The sequence below is a fragment of the Malus domestica genome, chromosome 06, assembly GCF_042453785.1.
Source record: "Malus domestica chromosome 06, GDT2T_hap1".
Taxonomy (NCBI): domain Eukaryota; kingdom Viridiplantae; phylum Streptophyta; class Magnoliopsida; order Rosales; family Rosaceae; genus Malus; species Malus domestica.
In genome coordinates, this window is record NC_091666.1 from 18,787,461 (window position 1) to 18,805,387 (window position 17,927).

At 38.2% G+C, this 17,927-nt stretch overlaps 1 protein-coding gene across 1 annotated transcript; it reads right to left on the reverse strand.

The window, feature by feature from the left end:
* Positions 1-14,881: 14,881 nt before the first annotated feature.
* LOC103412512 (uncharacterized) lies at positions 14,882-15,904 on the reverse strand. Its single transcript, XM_029104174.2, has one exon. It carries the CDS (start codon positions 15,902-15,904, stop codon positions 14,882-14,884), a length of 1,023 nt encoding a protein of 340 aa, XP_028960007.2.
* Positions 15,905-17,927: the final 2,023 nt, after the last annotated feature.

Sequence of the window (17,927 nt, forward strand, 5' to 3'; positions counted from 1 at the left end):
AATGTACATGAAAGTTCCATAAGGACTTCCATTGACTGGTTCAAATAGTTCTAGACCACGAAACACCTTCTCGATTAGATTGAAGATATCACTCTACGGATTGAAACAATTCAGGCAGATGTGGTATAACCATCTAAGTGAATATTTGACGAGTTAGGGTTATGTGAACAACGAACTATGCCCATACGTGTTCATCAAGAAGTCACATTCTGGATTTGCAATCATTGCAGTTTATGTTGATGATATGAACCTCATTGAAACCCCCTCAGAGCTTGAGGAAATTGCCGTTCACTTGAAATCAGAATTTGATATAAAGGATCTTGGGAAAACTCTTACACGTCTCGACCCCGATATTACCTGAATACCCGGATAGGCATGTGCTAGCCGACACACGAGGGTGATGAAAGCCATTTATTGAATACAAAAGTAATGATTAAGAGGAAATATATATGAATAATCATTAGAATCTAAAAGTAATAAACAAAGTTTAAGGAAATGTCTAGAGTCTACAGAATACGTTCTAATTCAAGATCACAAAAAGAAAGATCATTGCAAGATATCACACAAGTGAATGATAGACTGCTACTGGTAGGGGAATGCCTCGTACGTTGTGTCTTAGTCCTCGTTTCTAATACCTGAATGGGGGTGCAAAACAAAGGTGAGTGGACCAAATTCATATATACAATAATAATAAAACAGTTAGCAAGATACTAACCCCCACAGTTTATGTAAAGAAAACTACTAGCATAATAAGTGATACATTTACTGAAAACCCTAGCATGCCAAAAACATCTCAAAAGACATATCGCGGAAAAACATCGCAGAAATCAAAATATAAATCGTCTCACAGATCGTCTTGTAAGCGCGGTGTGCTGCCAGTAAGATCACTGAATAAATATCACTCCCAGCCCTATGCCAGCACCGCGGTCTCTGCGCCCGTAGCCATAGATTATTTCTCCCAGCCTAGCTACCAACACTAGATCCTCGCCCCAGACGGCATAGTGTCCACTAGTTACGTACAAATAGTTATGTCTCTCAAATATAACCACTTCATAGTATAAAGTCATCCATCATCTATACTATAAATCAAATAGTCTACCAGTTCATGGTTTTTACAGAAAATACGATATATTAAAATATAGCTTAATATAGGCCAACAATTAATTCCTTACAAAATAACGAGACGATAATCAACATTTCAATAAACATGCTTAACATAAAATCAGTTCACAAACTCGTAAGGCATGCATTTCATTTATTCAAATAAACTATAAAATTATGCAAATTTTAGAAGGGGTCCACTCACAGATACTCCGTAGCATCAGAGTTGTACAGAAAAGGATTAAGGAAATCCCCATTAGCAACTTCACCAAAGCACAAAAATGTACAATTTATCAAACTATGCCCAAACGATAGAATTCCAGGAAATGGACGCCAAAAACGGATTCAGAACATCGAAATTGGCCTAAGAGAGATTTTGGGTTTTGGGTCCTAAGGATTTTGGTTAAAAAGGGTTAGGTTGAAAATGGGTGGTTTGGGCTTAAGCTTAAACCCACACACACACACACACAACACAACACACACACACTCACACATGCTTACACACACACACACACTCACACGGACACACACACACACCAAACACACACAGCACACACACACACCTACACACGGTACACACATACCATACACATACACTCAGCTCACATGCATACCACACATACACACACGCACGGCCCAACATACTACACACACAAACACAGCCCATAACTTAAACATAAACACACTCTCAAACAGGCCACACACACACAACCCACACACTCGGCCCGCAGGCCTAATAGCCAAAGAGAAAGTTGGGCTTAAAACCACTTGAATAAAACTGGTATGAGGCCCATTTGGGCCTTTAAAATACATATCAGAAATTAAGAGTAAACGGGCTAGGTTTTAGGGTTCTGGGCTAGTCCAAATACGGGCTAAGGCCCGTGGGTATTCTGAACTAGCTTAATGGCCTGCGTGTTGATCGAGGAAGAACGCCGGAGCTACTACAGCTCCGGCCGACGGTGAACGTGTAAACCAAGTTCCAATTAAACATTAAAATGAAGAGAAAAACATTGCTGAAGTGATAGGAATGAGAATATACCACTGTAAGTCTCGACCGTGGTCGAGAATGGCTAGGTTGGTCATAGAACTCGTTGGATTTTCTCACCGGGTTCTGGAAAACAAAAAAAATAGAGTGCATGCACAGATTAGAACCTTCCATTTGGACCAAGAACAACTCAACAAAATAGAATAAGGCAGTGAGCCTCACCTGTGTTCGAGTTTCAAAGATTTGAAGCTTTCGGCTTCAATGGCAGAACACACAGAGGTGTTCTAATGATGTATACAGGATTACAGTTGAGTTCCTCAAGCCCCAAGGATTCTAGATATGTGGTTATTTTGTTGGATTTGTTTAAATTTTGAAGAGGAAAGGGGACGAGAGCTCTCGAAGCTCTGGAGAGAGTGAGAGTTTCCGAGAGAAAGAGAGTGAGAGATTTCAGAAAATGAAGAGGGAGAGCTTGAGAAGAGAAGAAATCTAGGGAGCTACCACTTGGCAGTTTAGGAAAAATGAGGTATCTAGATCGACGACTAGGATTAAATGAGATAAAAGACTAAATTGATAAACTTAAACATGCTTCAAGAAGGAATATAGAAATATAAATAAAAATGTAGGGGTGGGTGTAACAATCTACCCCTTACAAAAATTCCGTCCTCGAAATTGCAAATTTACACGGAAAGAAAGGGATTTGGTTCCGCATTGATTCCTCTATTTCCCAAGTAACTTCTTCGACTGCATGGTTCCTCCACAGTACCTTCACCAAAGGAATAACTTTGTTCTGCAACACCTTATCCCGTCTGTCTAAGGATAGCCACTGGTTCTTCTACATAGCTAGCATCCGGATTTACTTCCAATGGCTATAACTGGATGATATCAGAGGGATCTGGTATATATTTCCTAAGCATGGAAACATGGAAAACGTTATGGATTAGTGACAACTCCGGTGATAGCTCCAACCTATAAGCAACTGCACCAATTCTCTCAATAATCTGATAAGGACCGACTTATCGAGGACTCAACTTTCCTCGTTGCCAAAACGAACAACACCCTTCCAAGGAGACAACTTTAAGAACATAAAGTCGCCCACTGTAAACTCACAATCTTTAAAGTGTTTGTCCGCAATGCTTTTCTGTCGGTTTAGTGTTGCTTTCAAATTTTCCTTAATTAGTTGGATATTCCCGTAAAATGCTTCAAAAGGCATCATACCAATACTCGAGTGATAACTATTATTATAAGCAAACTCCACCAACGGTAAATAGTTATCCCAGCTACCTTTCCACTGTAACAGTGACACTCTCAACATGTCCTTTAAAGTCTGAATCGTCTGCTCAAACTGACCATCAATTTGTGGATGATAAGCAGTGCTGAATAGTAATTGAGTACCCATAACGACATTAAAGGCTTTCCAAAACCTGGAAGTAAATCTGGGATCTCTGTCTGACACAATGGAGACGGATACATCATGAAGACGAACAAATTATCGACGAATAATTTTTCTGATTTCTCCAACGAATAGGTCTGTCGAACTGGTAAGAAATGAACGGTCTTGGTAAGCCGATCGACAATTACCCAAATACCATCGTATCTTGACGGTGTTCTAGGCAGTCCGTACACAAAGTCCATAGTGATATCCTCCCACTTCCAAACTGGTATCGGAAGATTTTGCATTAGTCCCCCAGGTCTTTGTCTATCTGCTTTAACATGTTGGCAGATTAAACATCTACTCACATACTCCGCTACGTCCCGTTTCATCCCTTCCCAGTAATAGAAAGGATAAATGGTGTGATACAATTTAGTACTTCCTGGATGCATAGCATAAGCTGAAGTATGAGCCTCATCAAGAATTTCCTTCTTAACCGCTTCGTTATCTTTAGGTACAAACAAACGGTTCCCCTTCAATAACGTTCCATCTTTACTGATGACAAATTTCTCATTCTCCCCATTCAACACTTGTTCCTTTAATTTGGCACATTCCGGATCATGTTCCTGAGCTTCTCTAACCATGTCTACAAAGATAGGTCTAACCTGAAAATGTGCTAGCCAAGTTCCGTGCTCTCCTGGTTCCAAATTAACACCAGTTTCCCGAAGAGAAAATAATAATGGAACGTGTACAGCTTGAAGTGATGCAAGCTGCTCGTGATGTTTTCGACTAAGAGCATCAACCACGACATTAGCATGACCAGGATAGTACTCGATCGAACAGTCATAATCACTGATAAGCTCAATCCACATTCTCTGTCTTAAATTCAGCTCCTTCTTGGTGAACACATACTTAAGACTCTTATGGTCCGTAAAAATACGACATTTCTCTCCATATAAGTAGTGCCTCCAAATCTTCAAAGAGAAAATCACTGCTCCTAACTCCAAATCATGAGTGGGATAATTTCTTTCATAGGTTTTGAGTTGTCTGGAAGCATAGGCAATAACTTTTCCATGTTGCATCAGTACACACCCAAAACCTGATAGAGAAGCATCAGTATACACCTCACTGTCATCTGGAAGAGCGAGAATAGGGGCTTGAGTAAGACGTTGCTTAAACTCCTGAAAACTTTGTTCACAATTTTCATCCCACACAAACTAGACACCTTTACGAGTCAATTTAGTAAGAAGCAGAGCAATTGCAGAAAAATTATGAATAAATCTTTGATAATACCAGGCCAAACCCGAAAAACTTCTTACTTCAATGACATTCTTCGGTTGTTCCCAGTTAGACACTGTTGATACCTTTTGGGGATCCACGCTAATTCCTTCAGCAGAAACTATGTGCCCAAGAAAACCAACCTGAGTTAACCAACTGGCACTTACTGAACTTGGCATAAAGCTGGTTGTTCCTCAGCCGTTCTAGCACTAGTCTCAGATGCTTCTTATGCTCATTAACACTTCTAGAATAAACTAGAATGTCATCAATGAACACAATCACAAACCGATCTAGATATGGTCTAAAGACCCTGTTCATCAAATCCATGAATGTTGCAGGTGTATTTGTCAATCCAAAGGGCATGACACGAAATTCATAATGTCCATACCTCATATGGAAAGTAGTTTTCGGAACATCATCCTCGCGAATCCTCAATTGATGGTAACCCGATCAAAGATCAATTTTGGAAAATACATGAGCACCCTTCAATTGATCAAACAAATCATCAATCCGAGGCAAAGGGTAACGATTCTTTACCGTCACCTGATTTAATTGTCTATAATCGATACAGAGTCTCATTGATCCATCCTTCTTTCTAACAAAAAGAACAGGAGCTCCCCACGGGGATGTACTCGGCTGGATGTAACCTTTGTCTACCAATTCCTGGAGTTGGATCTTCAATTCTCTCAACTCCGTTGGTGCCATTCAATAAGGTGCCAAGGAAATAAGGTTTGTACCTGGGAGTAAATTGACAGTAAACTCAATTTCCCTCGTAGGTGGCAACCCCGGTAAATCATCAAGAAATACATCGATGAAGTTCCTTACAATTGGCACATCTTTTGGACGTAAAGAAGGTTCATCCTTCATAACTAGGTGGGCTAAAAAACCCCACACAACCCTTATTCAACAACCTAGTTGCTTGAATGGCAGAAATAATATTATTGGGAAGGACACATCGCTCACCCATAAATGTAACTGATGGAAATCCTGGCCGATTGAACGTCTGCGACATTTGCTCGGTGCTTAGATAGCCAATCCATTCCTAGAATGACATCAAACTCCGCTAGTTTGAAAGGAATTAAATTAATCTCTAAGTTTTCCCCTTCCACAATAACTGGACAATTCCGATATTGCCATTGAGCACAATTCACCACGTAGCATTTGAATCAGCATATCAAAACCTAGCTGAGGTTGAGAAGGTATAACCTAAGCTAAAGATAAAGAAACAATAGACTGTGTAGCACCCGGATCAATTAAAACTGTAGCCCAAGTATTACAGACAGGTAACGTACCGGTGATAACTCGAGGGTCCTGATCAGCCTCCTGCTGAGTCATGACGTTTATACGTCCATAAACCCGATACCCCGCATTATTATTCCGACCATGACGACCTCTGGAACCACGTCCTGCTCTGTTCCCCTAATTATTGTTACCAAAAGACGTTCCAAACTACTGATGGGCTGAAAACTGAGCACTCCGGCTGTTATTTTCTCTAAAACTCTGGCTACCTCTGCCACCAAACTGCAGACCTCTGTTACCCCCGTAGTTCTGATTAGTACTGCTACCATAACTCCGACTACTACTGCCATTGCCATCATAGATATGTCGAGCACCAAAATTCTAAACTGTCTGATATCCATTGTAACCTAAGCTAGAGGTAAAATCATCAGGTGGTGGCGTCGAAGGACAATCACAAACAAAATGACCAATGCCACCGCACCTATGACACACTATCGTAGTTACCCCCTAGTTTCATCTATGACGTAAACCACAGCGGTTACAAATCGGATAACCCGGAGTGAAATGACCGAAAGGTCGTCTCGTCGACTTGTTGCATGAGCCTTTACAGGACGATCTTGAACCCCAACCTAGTCGTTTAAAGGAAAAAAAATGTCTGGGACCTACAGAACTGGAAGGGCCCATTGATTCTCTGGTACTCCGTGACCGGAAATTCCGACTCCTTTACTTCTGATTCCACTATCTATTCTGTCTCTAGGGCTGGCTCCAAATTTAAGGATGATCCTGCATCTCTATATTCCACTTAGATTGTTCAATACTCAGACTTATCTTGATTACTTTTTCATAAGTTCTAGGTCTTTGAGCAGTTACCAGTGTACGGTACTCTTGGTTCAGTGCAAGCATCACCTGATCCATCTGTGCTTGTGGATTATCATAAGTCTCATCATGATGCCTAGCCAAGCGCCTGAAGGTACTGTCAAATTTTATGATGCTGAAGTCACCCTATCGAAACTCTAAATACTCCTGCCTTTTTCTCAATCTGTAACTGGGGCTTAGAAAGTAAGTAATAAAATGTTTCCTGAAGGCAGCCCATGTCATCCAAGAACCAGGTGGACGAGATTCCTTCATTGATTTTCACCAACTCCTAGCATCACCCTGAATGAAATAACCTACAGTGTTTGCCCACTTATTTAGTGGACACTTCATAGCCTCCAAAGTATCCTCCATTTTCTCTAACCACTGCTCAGCCTCCTCACAATTTCCCACAAATTTCAACTCAATAACTTCATGACTTCTAGCGATTTCTATATACGTCCGATTCGGCCTATGACCCGGAAAAGCTTTCATTAATGCAGAGGTAAACTGCTGGATTCCCTTCATTATAGAAGAACGAGGTCGTCGAGGCACATTCCCACCAGAATTAGCCATGATTCTGATAAGGATGACAAGATTTAGAAAGGCTGAAATTTACCAAATTGGTGGAAAGAAACCCTAACGATGCTCTGATACCAATCTAACACGTCCCGACCTCGATATTCCCTAAATACCCGGATAGGCACGTGCTGGCCAACACCCAAGGGTGACGAAAGCCATTTATTGAATACAAGAGTAATGATTAGGAGGAAATATACATGAATAATCATTAGAAACTAAAGGTAATAAACAAATTTTAAGGAAATGTTTAGAGTGCACAGAATACGTTCTAATTCAAGATCACAAAAGGAAAGATCATTACAAGATATCACACAAGTGAATGATAGACTGCTACTGGTAGGGGAATGCCTCATACGTTGTGTCGTAGTCCTCGTTTCTAAGACCTGAATGGGGGCGCAAAACAAAGGTGAGTGGACCAAGTTCATAAATACAATAATAATAAAACAGTTATCAAGATACTAACCCCCACAGTTTATGTAAAGAAAACTACTAGTATAATAAGTGATAGGTTTGCTGAAAACCCTAGCATGCCAAAACAGCTCAAAAGACATATCGGGGAAAAACATCGCGAAAATCAAAATATAAATCGCCTCATAGATCGTCTCGTAAGCACGGTGTGCTGCCAGTATGATCACTGAATAAATACCACTCTTGGCCCTATGCCAACACCGTGGTCTCTGCACCCGTAGCCAGAGATTATTTCTCTTAGCCTAACTGCCAACACCAGATCCTCTTCCCATGCGGCATAGTGTCCACTAGGTAAGCACAAATAGTTACGCCTCTCAAATATAACCACTTCATAGTATAAACTCATCCATCGTCTATACTATAAAGAGGGGTTTTGAAAACATGTTCTAGCATCCTATCGTCATCCATCAGATAGTCTACCAGTTCATGGTTTTTATAGAAAATATGATATATTAAAATATAGCTCAATATAGGCCAACAATTAATTCCTTACAAAATAACGAGACGATAATCAACATTTCAATAAACATGCTTAACATAAAATCAGTTCACAAACTCGTAAGGCATGCATTTCATTTATGCAAATAAACTATAAAATTATGCAAATTTTAGAAGGGGTCCACTCACAGATAATCCGTAGCAACAGAGTTGTGCGAAAAAGGATTAAGGAAATCCCCACTAGCAACTTCACCTAAGCACAAAAATGTACAATTTATTAAACTATGCCCAAACGATAGAATTCCAGGAAATGGACGCCAAAAACGGATTCAGACCATCGAAATTGGCCTAGGAAAGATTTTGGGTTTTGGGTCCTAAGGTTTTTGGTTAGAAAGGGTTAGGGTGAAAAGGGGTAGTTTGGGTTTAAGCTCAAACCCCCACACACACACGCACAACACAACACACACACACACACGTGCACTACACACACTCACACACGTTTACACACACACACACACCATACACACACAGCGCACACACACATACCCACACACGGTACACATATACCATACACATACACTCAGCCTACATGCATACCACATATACACACACGCACGGCCCAACATACTACACACACAAACACAGCCCAACACTCAAACATAAACACACTCTCAAACAAGCCACACACACACAGCCCACACACTAGGCCTGGAGGCCTAATAGCCAAAGAGAAAGCTGGGCTTAAAACCACTTGAATAAAACCGATCCGAGGCCCCTTTGGGCCTTTAATATAAATTGCAGAAATTAAGAGGAAACGGGCTGGGTTTTAGGGTTCTGGGCTGGTCCAAATACGGGCTAAGGCCCATAGGTGTTCTGAACTGGCTTGATGGCCTGCGTGGTGATCGGGGAAGAGCGCCGGAGCTACTACAACTCCGACCAACGGCAAACGTGTAAACCAAGCTCCAGTTAAACACCAAAATGAAGAGAAAAACATAGCTGAAATGATAGGAACGAGAATATACCACTGTGAATCTCGACCATGGTCGAGAATGGCTGGGTTGGCCATGGAACTCGTCGGCTTTTCTCGCCGGGTTCTGGAAAACAAAAAAAATTAAGTGCATGCACAAATTAGAACCTTCCATTTGGACCGAGAACAACTCAACAAAGCTGAATAAGGCAATGAGCTTCACCTTTGTTCGAGTTTCAAAGATTTGAAGCTCTCAGCTTCAATGGCAGAACACACAGAGGTATTCTAATGATGCATGTAGGATTATAGCTGAGTTCCTCAAGCCCCAAGGATTCTAGATATGTGGTTATTTTGTTGGATTTGTTTAAATTTCGAAGAGGAAAAGGGACGAGAGCTCTCAAAGCTTTGGAGAGAGTGAGAGTTTCTGAGAAAGAGAGAGAGAGATTTCAGAAAATGAAGAGGGAGAGCTTAGGAAAAGAAGAAAGCTAGGGAGCTGCCACTTGGCAGTTTAGGAGGAATGAGGTATCTAGATCGACGGCTAGGATTAAATGAGATAAAAAACTAAATTGATAAACTTAAACATGTTTCAAGGAGGAATATAGAAATATAAATAAAAATGTGAGGGTGGTTGTAACAAACTCGATATTGTCTTGGCCTGGAGATCAAGCATTGTTCGGATGGAATCCTAGTACATCAATCGAACTACACCAAAAGATGTTGCACCGTTTTAATGAGGATAAAGTGAAGCCTTGGAGTACTCCTATGATCTTTCGGACTCTAAATGCTAAACGAGATCCTTTCTGTTCCAAGAAAGATAAGGAAGAGATTTTGGAGCCTGAAGTTTCATATCTAAGTGCAATTAGTGCTTTATTATACTTGGCTTAATACACTAGACCCGACATCTCTTTGGCTGTTAATCTTTTGGCTAGATACAGCTATGCGCCTACATGCAGACACTAGAATGGTGTTAAAGATATTTTCTGCTACCTCAAGGGTACGACGGATTTGGGCTTGTTCTACACCCATGAATCCTTGAAAGGAGCCGCCGTTGGAGGCACCGCAATATCTTGGCGGTCTACCAAGCAAACGTTAGTTGTGACTTCTTTGAACCATGCTTAGATTCTCGCCTTGCATGGAGCCTTGCGTGAGTGCTTTTGGTTGAAAGCAGTTATAGAACATATTCGAAGTACTAGTGGTCTTACTTTCGTAGTTGACCTTCCTACGACGATCTTTGAAGACAATGCAGCATGTATCGAGCAGTTAAAGAAGGGATACATCAAGGGAGACAACACCAAGCATATATCACCAAGGTTCTTTTACTCTCACCAGCAACAACAGTATTAGAACATTGAAGTCAAGCAAATTAGTTCCTAGGACAACCTAATCAATCTTTTCACCAAGTCATTACCCAAGTCTACTTTTCAGAAGCTCGTCTAAGGAATCGGTATGCATAAATTATTTGAGTTGAATTGCTTGTAGTTCTCTTATTTGGAAGTTATGTCTAACTCAGGGGAAGTATCCTGAGGCATACTCACTTGATCTTAATGTAATCTTTTTCCTACGATTATGAGCATTTTTTCCACTAGGTTTTTGCTACCTAATGAGCTTTTGATAAGGCACCCATTATGGGATGGTCATACTCCATTGAGTTCACTACTTTCGTCCCGTTTGACGTTTATTTTAGACATTATGCATACTTCTCACTTTTCTCCTTAGTCTATGCGTTTTTACCTGCTTTAGGTTTTACCATAGCAAGGTTTTGTGAGTTTTACTACCAATGCATACTTTCTTTAAATTTAAGACTCGCATTCGCCTGTTGTGCCGATAACTTCATCAACTGTTCTACCTCAACTGCTGAAGACTTGATGCAAAGTTTTGTTTGAGTATTTACACACTCAAGGGGAAGTGTTGCAGTCTTATTAGATTAGGAATGCGACTGTGTAAATCCTAGTGTATCGAGGGATATCTTGGAATATTCCCTTTAGTATATATTATCCTATTAGAGTAAGGATTTAACATATCCTACTACTATAAATAAAGACACAATGAGGTGATACAATATACATCTCGTAATTACATCTCTCTCATCTCTCTCTCTTGCCGCCGGCCCTCTCCCCTCTCTAGCCCTAAATACAGTTCAGTAAATTAGGCCTAAAATACATTGTATATTATGTCGTCATTATATCATTGTTGTGTTATTTATATATAATCAATATGTCGTCATTACTAAAAATGATCACTTTTGTAATATGTAGCTAATTTCCCAATAAAAAAAAAACTAAAATAAAGACAGAAACTGCAAAACCAAGTAAAATAACGCAAACACAAATCCCAGATAAACCAAAAGTTAACGAAAAAAACAATAATGTTGTAACCAGCACCCATGTATATAGGTTTTTGGTAGTGCATTTATTTTGGATTATTGAAATGCCTACAAATGTAATTCCCTGTGCCAATCACTCATATATTAAAAAAAAACACTGAAATAATAATACTTAGAATGATTGAAGTGCATGATTGATAAGTAAAGGTAATGCTAGAAAAATTAAAATTTTAAATTAAAATTGTAAATTAAATAATATATTATTAATAGAAAATAAGCACATTAATTAACATTTAAATAATAATTCAATTATCAAGAACCTTATCATTTTGTTTGTAAATTTGGTTTTAAAATATAATCTCTCTAGCATTACATAAGTATTGATTAACGTGTTTATTTTTTTTATTGATAACACGTTATTTGGTTTGCAAATTTAGTTTAAACTTTTAACCTCCTTAGTATTATCTATGTTATTAGCAGTGACAGTTGATGCGACAAATGATGTAGAAGCAAACCGATTTTCAGCATCTGTAAGCTTTTGATGAGGACCTGGGATTTAAAATTAGTTGCCGTGCGGTCCTCCTGTGGAATGTGGATGATTCATCGCCCATCAAAGAGACTGCTCAGTGTACACACACACACACACTTTGTAGGGCTCATTCGGTAGTTTTATTTGTAACGATTCAAGATCGGTTACATTTTAGTACATTATTTATAGATCATTTTTATAAAAAAATTAAACAAATTCAAGATCATAAGACATTCATTTGTAATGAAAACAATTCATAAATACGATTCAACAAAGAAACACAAAAATGACTATCTTTTAATTCACCGATCATATAGTTTTAGATTTTGATATTTGTTGTAGACATAATCTTTAAAGGAAGACATAAAATAAACGGTTCAGACCATTAAAATACATTACCAGATATAAAATAAGTGTCAAAATATATGTCAATGTGTTTGTTAAAAAATGAGTGTCCACAATCCTAACCATGTAATATCATATATACTAAAAGGCAATAAAAACACTTTTCATTCAAATTTGTTTTGATGATTTTGCTCCTATTTTAAGGAAAGGGATCCACTTCGGATCTCTTCTCCCTAATTCTCCTTATCAAATAATTTGGGCCCTTGGAATTTAATCAAATGGCTAAAGTTATTATAACTTTTAAAGTGGGCCCGTGTTTTTAACCGTTTGATCAAATTTTAAAGACCCAGATTGTTTGATGAGACTGATTAAGTGGAAGAGATCCGGAAAGAATCCCTTTCCCTATTTTAATGCTCTTCTCCCTCATATTTTCAGCCTAAACAGTAAAGTGTCGAACAAATTCATACCAAAAGCCACCAGAGTTAATAAGCTTCAAAGTGTGTATTGATGTGTTACGACCCCATAATTTGCTAAAATCCACACATAGAACTATCTAAAAGTGTCATATCACAGACAAAGACCCCAAAAATTATCTCCAAGGTTTACCGCACAAGAAAAATCTATAGAAACAAATAGAACTCTTACTCGTCACGAAGAGAATGGTGCATGTTGTGTTCTTTTGCTAGAGTTGGAGAGATAGGGGTCAGGATTTGTTAGGGCTGGAAAAAATTCTCAAAAATCTCGAACCAAACCAAAAGATTTCCAATCCCAAACCAAAATTCACGAAATTTTCAGGATGAAATACATAACTAATTCCGAAATTTTGGTACGAGATTCGGTATTGTCTACTCAATTTTTTCGGTAATACCATACCGAACCAAATATATATTTATATATATATATATATTATACATTTGGAATGTTGCTAACTACTAGTACCAATATAATTGGTGTAGTCTACAGGCAGTAACCATAGCTCTTTATTGCCGCATCTGTTGGTACGAACCTCCCACAAATGTGTCTATTTCTTCAACACGAAATCAAAAAATTGTATTGTTAGTTTTCGAACATATTAGGTTTGTAACTTATTTTTTTGCTTTTGGGTTTGTTACTTATTTTATTTTGGTTGCATGTTAATTTAACTTGCTATGAATGATTGCTATTTCAGTTTGTATGAAATTTGGGAATACCAAAATTTTGGTTTGAGATTGATCTTCAAATTTTCGTCCCTAAAATTTTCGGTTTAGGATTCCATACCGAACCACCCCTAGGATTTGCTGCCTCTTTTTGTTTTGGCTTAATATAGTTGTCCCATATGTTGATAGTGATTGTAAGTTAGACAGTGTTACAGTTTACTGCATGAATACTATCGTTAACCTTGTGATATACTTGTTTTGAAATGTCTGTGTCTTCGATTGCAGATCATGTTCTAAAAGATAAAATTGTGGTATATGATATAGGCCGTCAGCAGTTGGGATGGGCAGACTACAATTGTGAGATCATAAACTTTTCGCTTTTTCTCATTCCCCATGAACCTTAATTTGGAAAAATATCGATACTAATTAAATAAATCGTTTCAAATTCTCTTTCCAGGCTCGTCACAACTAAAAAGCAAGTAAAATCATATATCAATACCCACAATTTGTTGGAATTTTTAAGGGGTATTTCAAATACAAGTGTTTGATATCATATAATTTTAAAGCTATTTTCCTCTTCTTAGACCAACTCCAACCCTGGACTAAAAGCCAATTTTTTAGCCCAAAATTCCCCCCAAACACCCCCCAACCCAAGCTAAAATATTGGGCTAAAAGGGGAATGCTAAAGTTGGGCCAAATTCCCCCCCCCCCCAACCGCGTGGACTCGCCCAGTTTTGAGCCACTCTCGGCCCGTGGACTCGAGCACGCGCCCCACGCCCCCAACTTGCAACCGGAGCCCGACAGGAGGGGGGCCCAGCTTCAGGCCTTGTCGGCCACTCATCCGAGCCCAACGGCTCTTTTCAAAATCAGACGGGCAGCATTTAAGGACCGTTGGTTGATCCAACGGTCCAGATTCAAACTTTATTTTTTTAAAATATGTTATTTTAAAATACATTAAATCCAACGGTTGAGATTGAATATACTCAAATCTAACGGTAAAAAAAAAGATCTAACAGCCCAAATTTAAATCCAACGGCTAAAATAATTAAATAAATTTATTTAACATAAAATTTACCCAAAAACTCTATAAATACCTATGTATTTGTTCAAACATCCACACAAAATTCAATTTTCTCCTACAATTCTTCCAATTTATCTTTCTATCATTTCTTTCCATTTCCAAATTGTTCAACATGGCAAGAGAGCATGTTAGAGGTCGTAATTGGACCTTTGAGGAAGATGTTTCTTTATGCTTGGCATGGGTTTCTGTTAGTGAAGATGGTGCAGTTGGCAGATCCCGAATGCTCTCTTCACATCCTTCCTGTAAGACTCTTGCCTCTGCGAAAATAATTTCTTCTTTGCACTATCGGGATGAGAAAAACTTTTGACAAAGGTAGACCAACTAGGATAAATACCATCAGTTAGGTAGTAACCTAGCTCATACATATTACCATTTACCTTGTATCGAAATTCTGGTGCCCATCCATTCACAACCTCATTGAACAGAGGAGAAGACCAAAGAACGTTGATATCGTTGTTTGATCCGGGAGAGCCGAAGAATGCATGCCAAATCCATGTGTCGTAAGATGCCACAGCCTCCAGCACGATGGTTGGCTTGTTATGACGGCCCTTGAATTGACCAGCCCAACCAGTAGGACAATTCTTCCACTCCCAATGCATACAATCGAGACTTCCTATCATGCCCGGGAAGCCTCTTTTGTCTGCCTTGCGTAGAAGCCTTTTCAAGTCTTCACGAGTTGGCTTGCGGAGGTATGTGGCTCCATAGATGGCTTGAATTGCTTGACAGAAGAGCTTCAGGTTCTCAGCAGTACTCTCCGCAAGTCGGCAATATTCGTCAGTTGAGTCAGCTGAGCACCCATTAGCTAGCATTCGAAATGCAGATGTGAGCTTTTGATGAGGTGATAGACTTTGTCGGCCTACGGCATCTATCTTCCTTGCAAAGTAGTGGTCATGATTGACAACTGCGTTCAAGATGCCTTCAAAAAGCTCTCTCCTCATCCGAAACCGCCTCCGAAAATCTTGAGCAAGAAATCTCGGCCGCTCAATGAAATAATCTTTCATCATTTGGTCATGACACTCTTCTCTATCACGCTGCACGAATGAACGCCCCGTGACAGAACCACGATGGCTAGATTTGCCATGGTGCTCATATTGCATAAACGAGTTTACAAGTTCAGCTTCGGCGTTGATCAGTTCTAAATCCTCAATGTCAAGCCTTGCTTGGTATTGTGCCATCTCCATTGCCCTGCTACGCCTGCTTCTATCACCCATTGATGAGATATTGAGAATTTTTAGGAAACAAAAACTCTTTGAAAGTTGAAAGATTGGTGAATATAGAGGATGATTGAAGGTTGAAAGATTGTGTGATCAACTAATATTGGACCTGTGTTTATATAGAGGATGATTGATGAACGGTTGGTAAAAGTTGAAAAATTTGTGTTGAACGGTTGGTGAAAGTTGAAAGTTTGGTGGTGAAAGTTGAAAGTTTGGAGTTGAACGGTTGGTGAAAGATGAACGGTTGGTGAAAGTAGCTTGCTTTGTGAAAAATTTAATGATTTTTCAATATTTATCGGAATTTAAATTTTTTTAGATTAAAATGTTCATAAAATTAATTTACAATAATCTACATATTTATTTTAAAAAAAATTGATTTAAGAAAAAAATTAGTCTAAGTTCATTCTTTAATAATTCCGGGCTAAAATTTTAGACCAGAAGAGTTGAAGCAGAAAAGATGTTTCTGGACTAAAAGCAAAAATTTCCGGGCTAAAAAATTTGGCTTTTAGCCCAAGAGTTGAAGATGGTCTTAGCAGCTATCCCAAATGGTATTTATATATTCTCAGTATTATCAAATTCAAGGTATTTCAAGGTCTTTAATTTCTATTGGACCGTTTCCATTTCAACACTCATATTACATCCATTAATATCACTTTATAGTATTGAATTTAAGGGTTCTCACTTCTTAACTTTTTTAACCATATATACGTATATACTTGTTAATCTCTATCGTCAAGAATGAAAATGAGAATCATTTGCTCTTCTTCTCCTATCTTCTTGATCCGTCATTTTGAAAGCTTTATTTTTATATTCTTCACTCTCTCCATACTAAAGGCAAGTATCGAGTTGTTCACCTGATTAAAGTTTTGTGAGTGTACGCTTACAAAGAACAAAGGTTGTGATATTCTGGAGGATATGACGTCCTGCTACACCAAAACATTGTTTCCGAGAAGTGAAATCAACTCTTAAACACATGAACTTAAAAGGTTCGACCCAATAATTGTTAAAATGAAACATTGTTGAAGATCAATACATTCGTTACAAAAGTTTCTATTATATTATTGTTTTATTTAATAAATTGTGATAATAAAAAATTTCATATACTAATATTAATTTGATGTGATTTTTTTTAAAAGAAACATCAGGCACATCATCTGTACTTCCAACACAATTCATATACCACACACTTTGTATGATACTGTGGAGAACCGTAGTATGTGTGTGTGCGCGTGCGAGCGCACACATATATACATAGGCACTTTATGCAAAGAGATTCCTATTTTTTATTTTTTAAATGGAGATTAGGTGTGAGGCTCACTCTACATCGAACTTCAACGATCCGAACTTTCTATTTTATAAGTCTTGATTTATAGATCATCCTTACGAAAATTCAATTCAATCTAAAATCATTTGCCTATTTAATTATCAAGATAAAATTTCATTTTTTCTTATATAACAAAGTATTCGTTAATTTCTTTGAACCCAATTAGATGTCTTAAACATTTCCGATTTAACTAATATTTTGTAAGGATGATCTATGAGGTGCAACTTGAAAAATAGACGATTCTGATAGTTAAAGTTCGATGTAATGTGAACCCCACAACTAATCTCTATTTTTATAAATTAAAAAAAATGGTATCTTTCCCTTAAAGATTTTCTATATATATAACTTCCAAATGGAACATTTCTGAAGATTCTCCATATTCGAAGATCCAAGTGCTTATATATTACATTATCGTCTCCTAAAGCATCTGCCTGGTAGCCAGATATCAAAATGTAATTGTCCTTTCTGTTTATTTGTTTAATTTTTTTCCTTTATTATTATTATGCAAATTAAATTTGGTGTTATACAGCATGCGCACCCATGAGATTAAAAAATAAGTTAACAGTAGAGCTAGAAAGCAAACGATGAATCAGAAAGCATTGACATGGTTGTGGAGAAGAAAGCGTTCTCTTACAAAACAGTATAATCAACTTATATTATTAGACTGTCAAACCAATTAAATCTTCAATTAGTCGA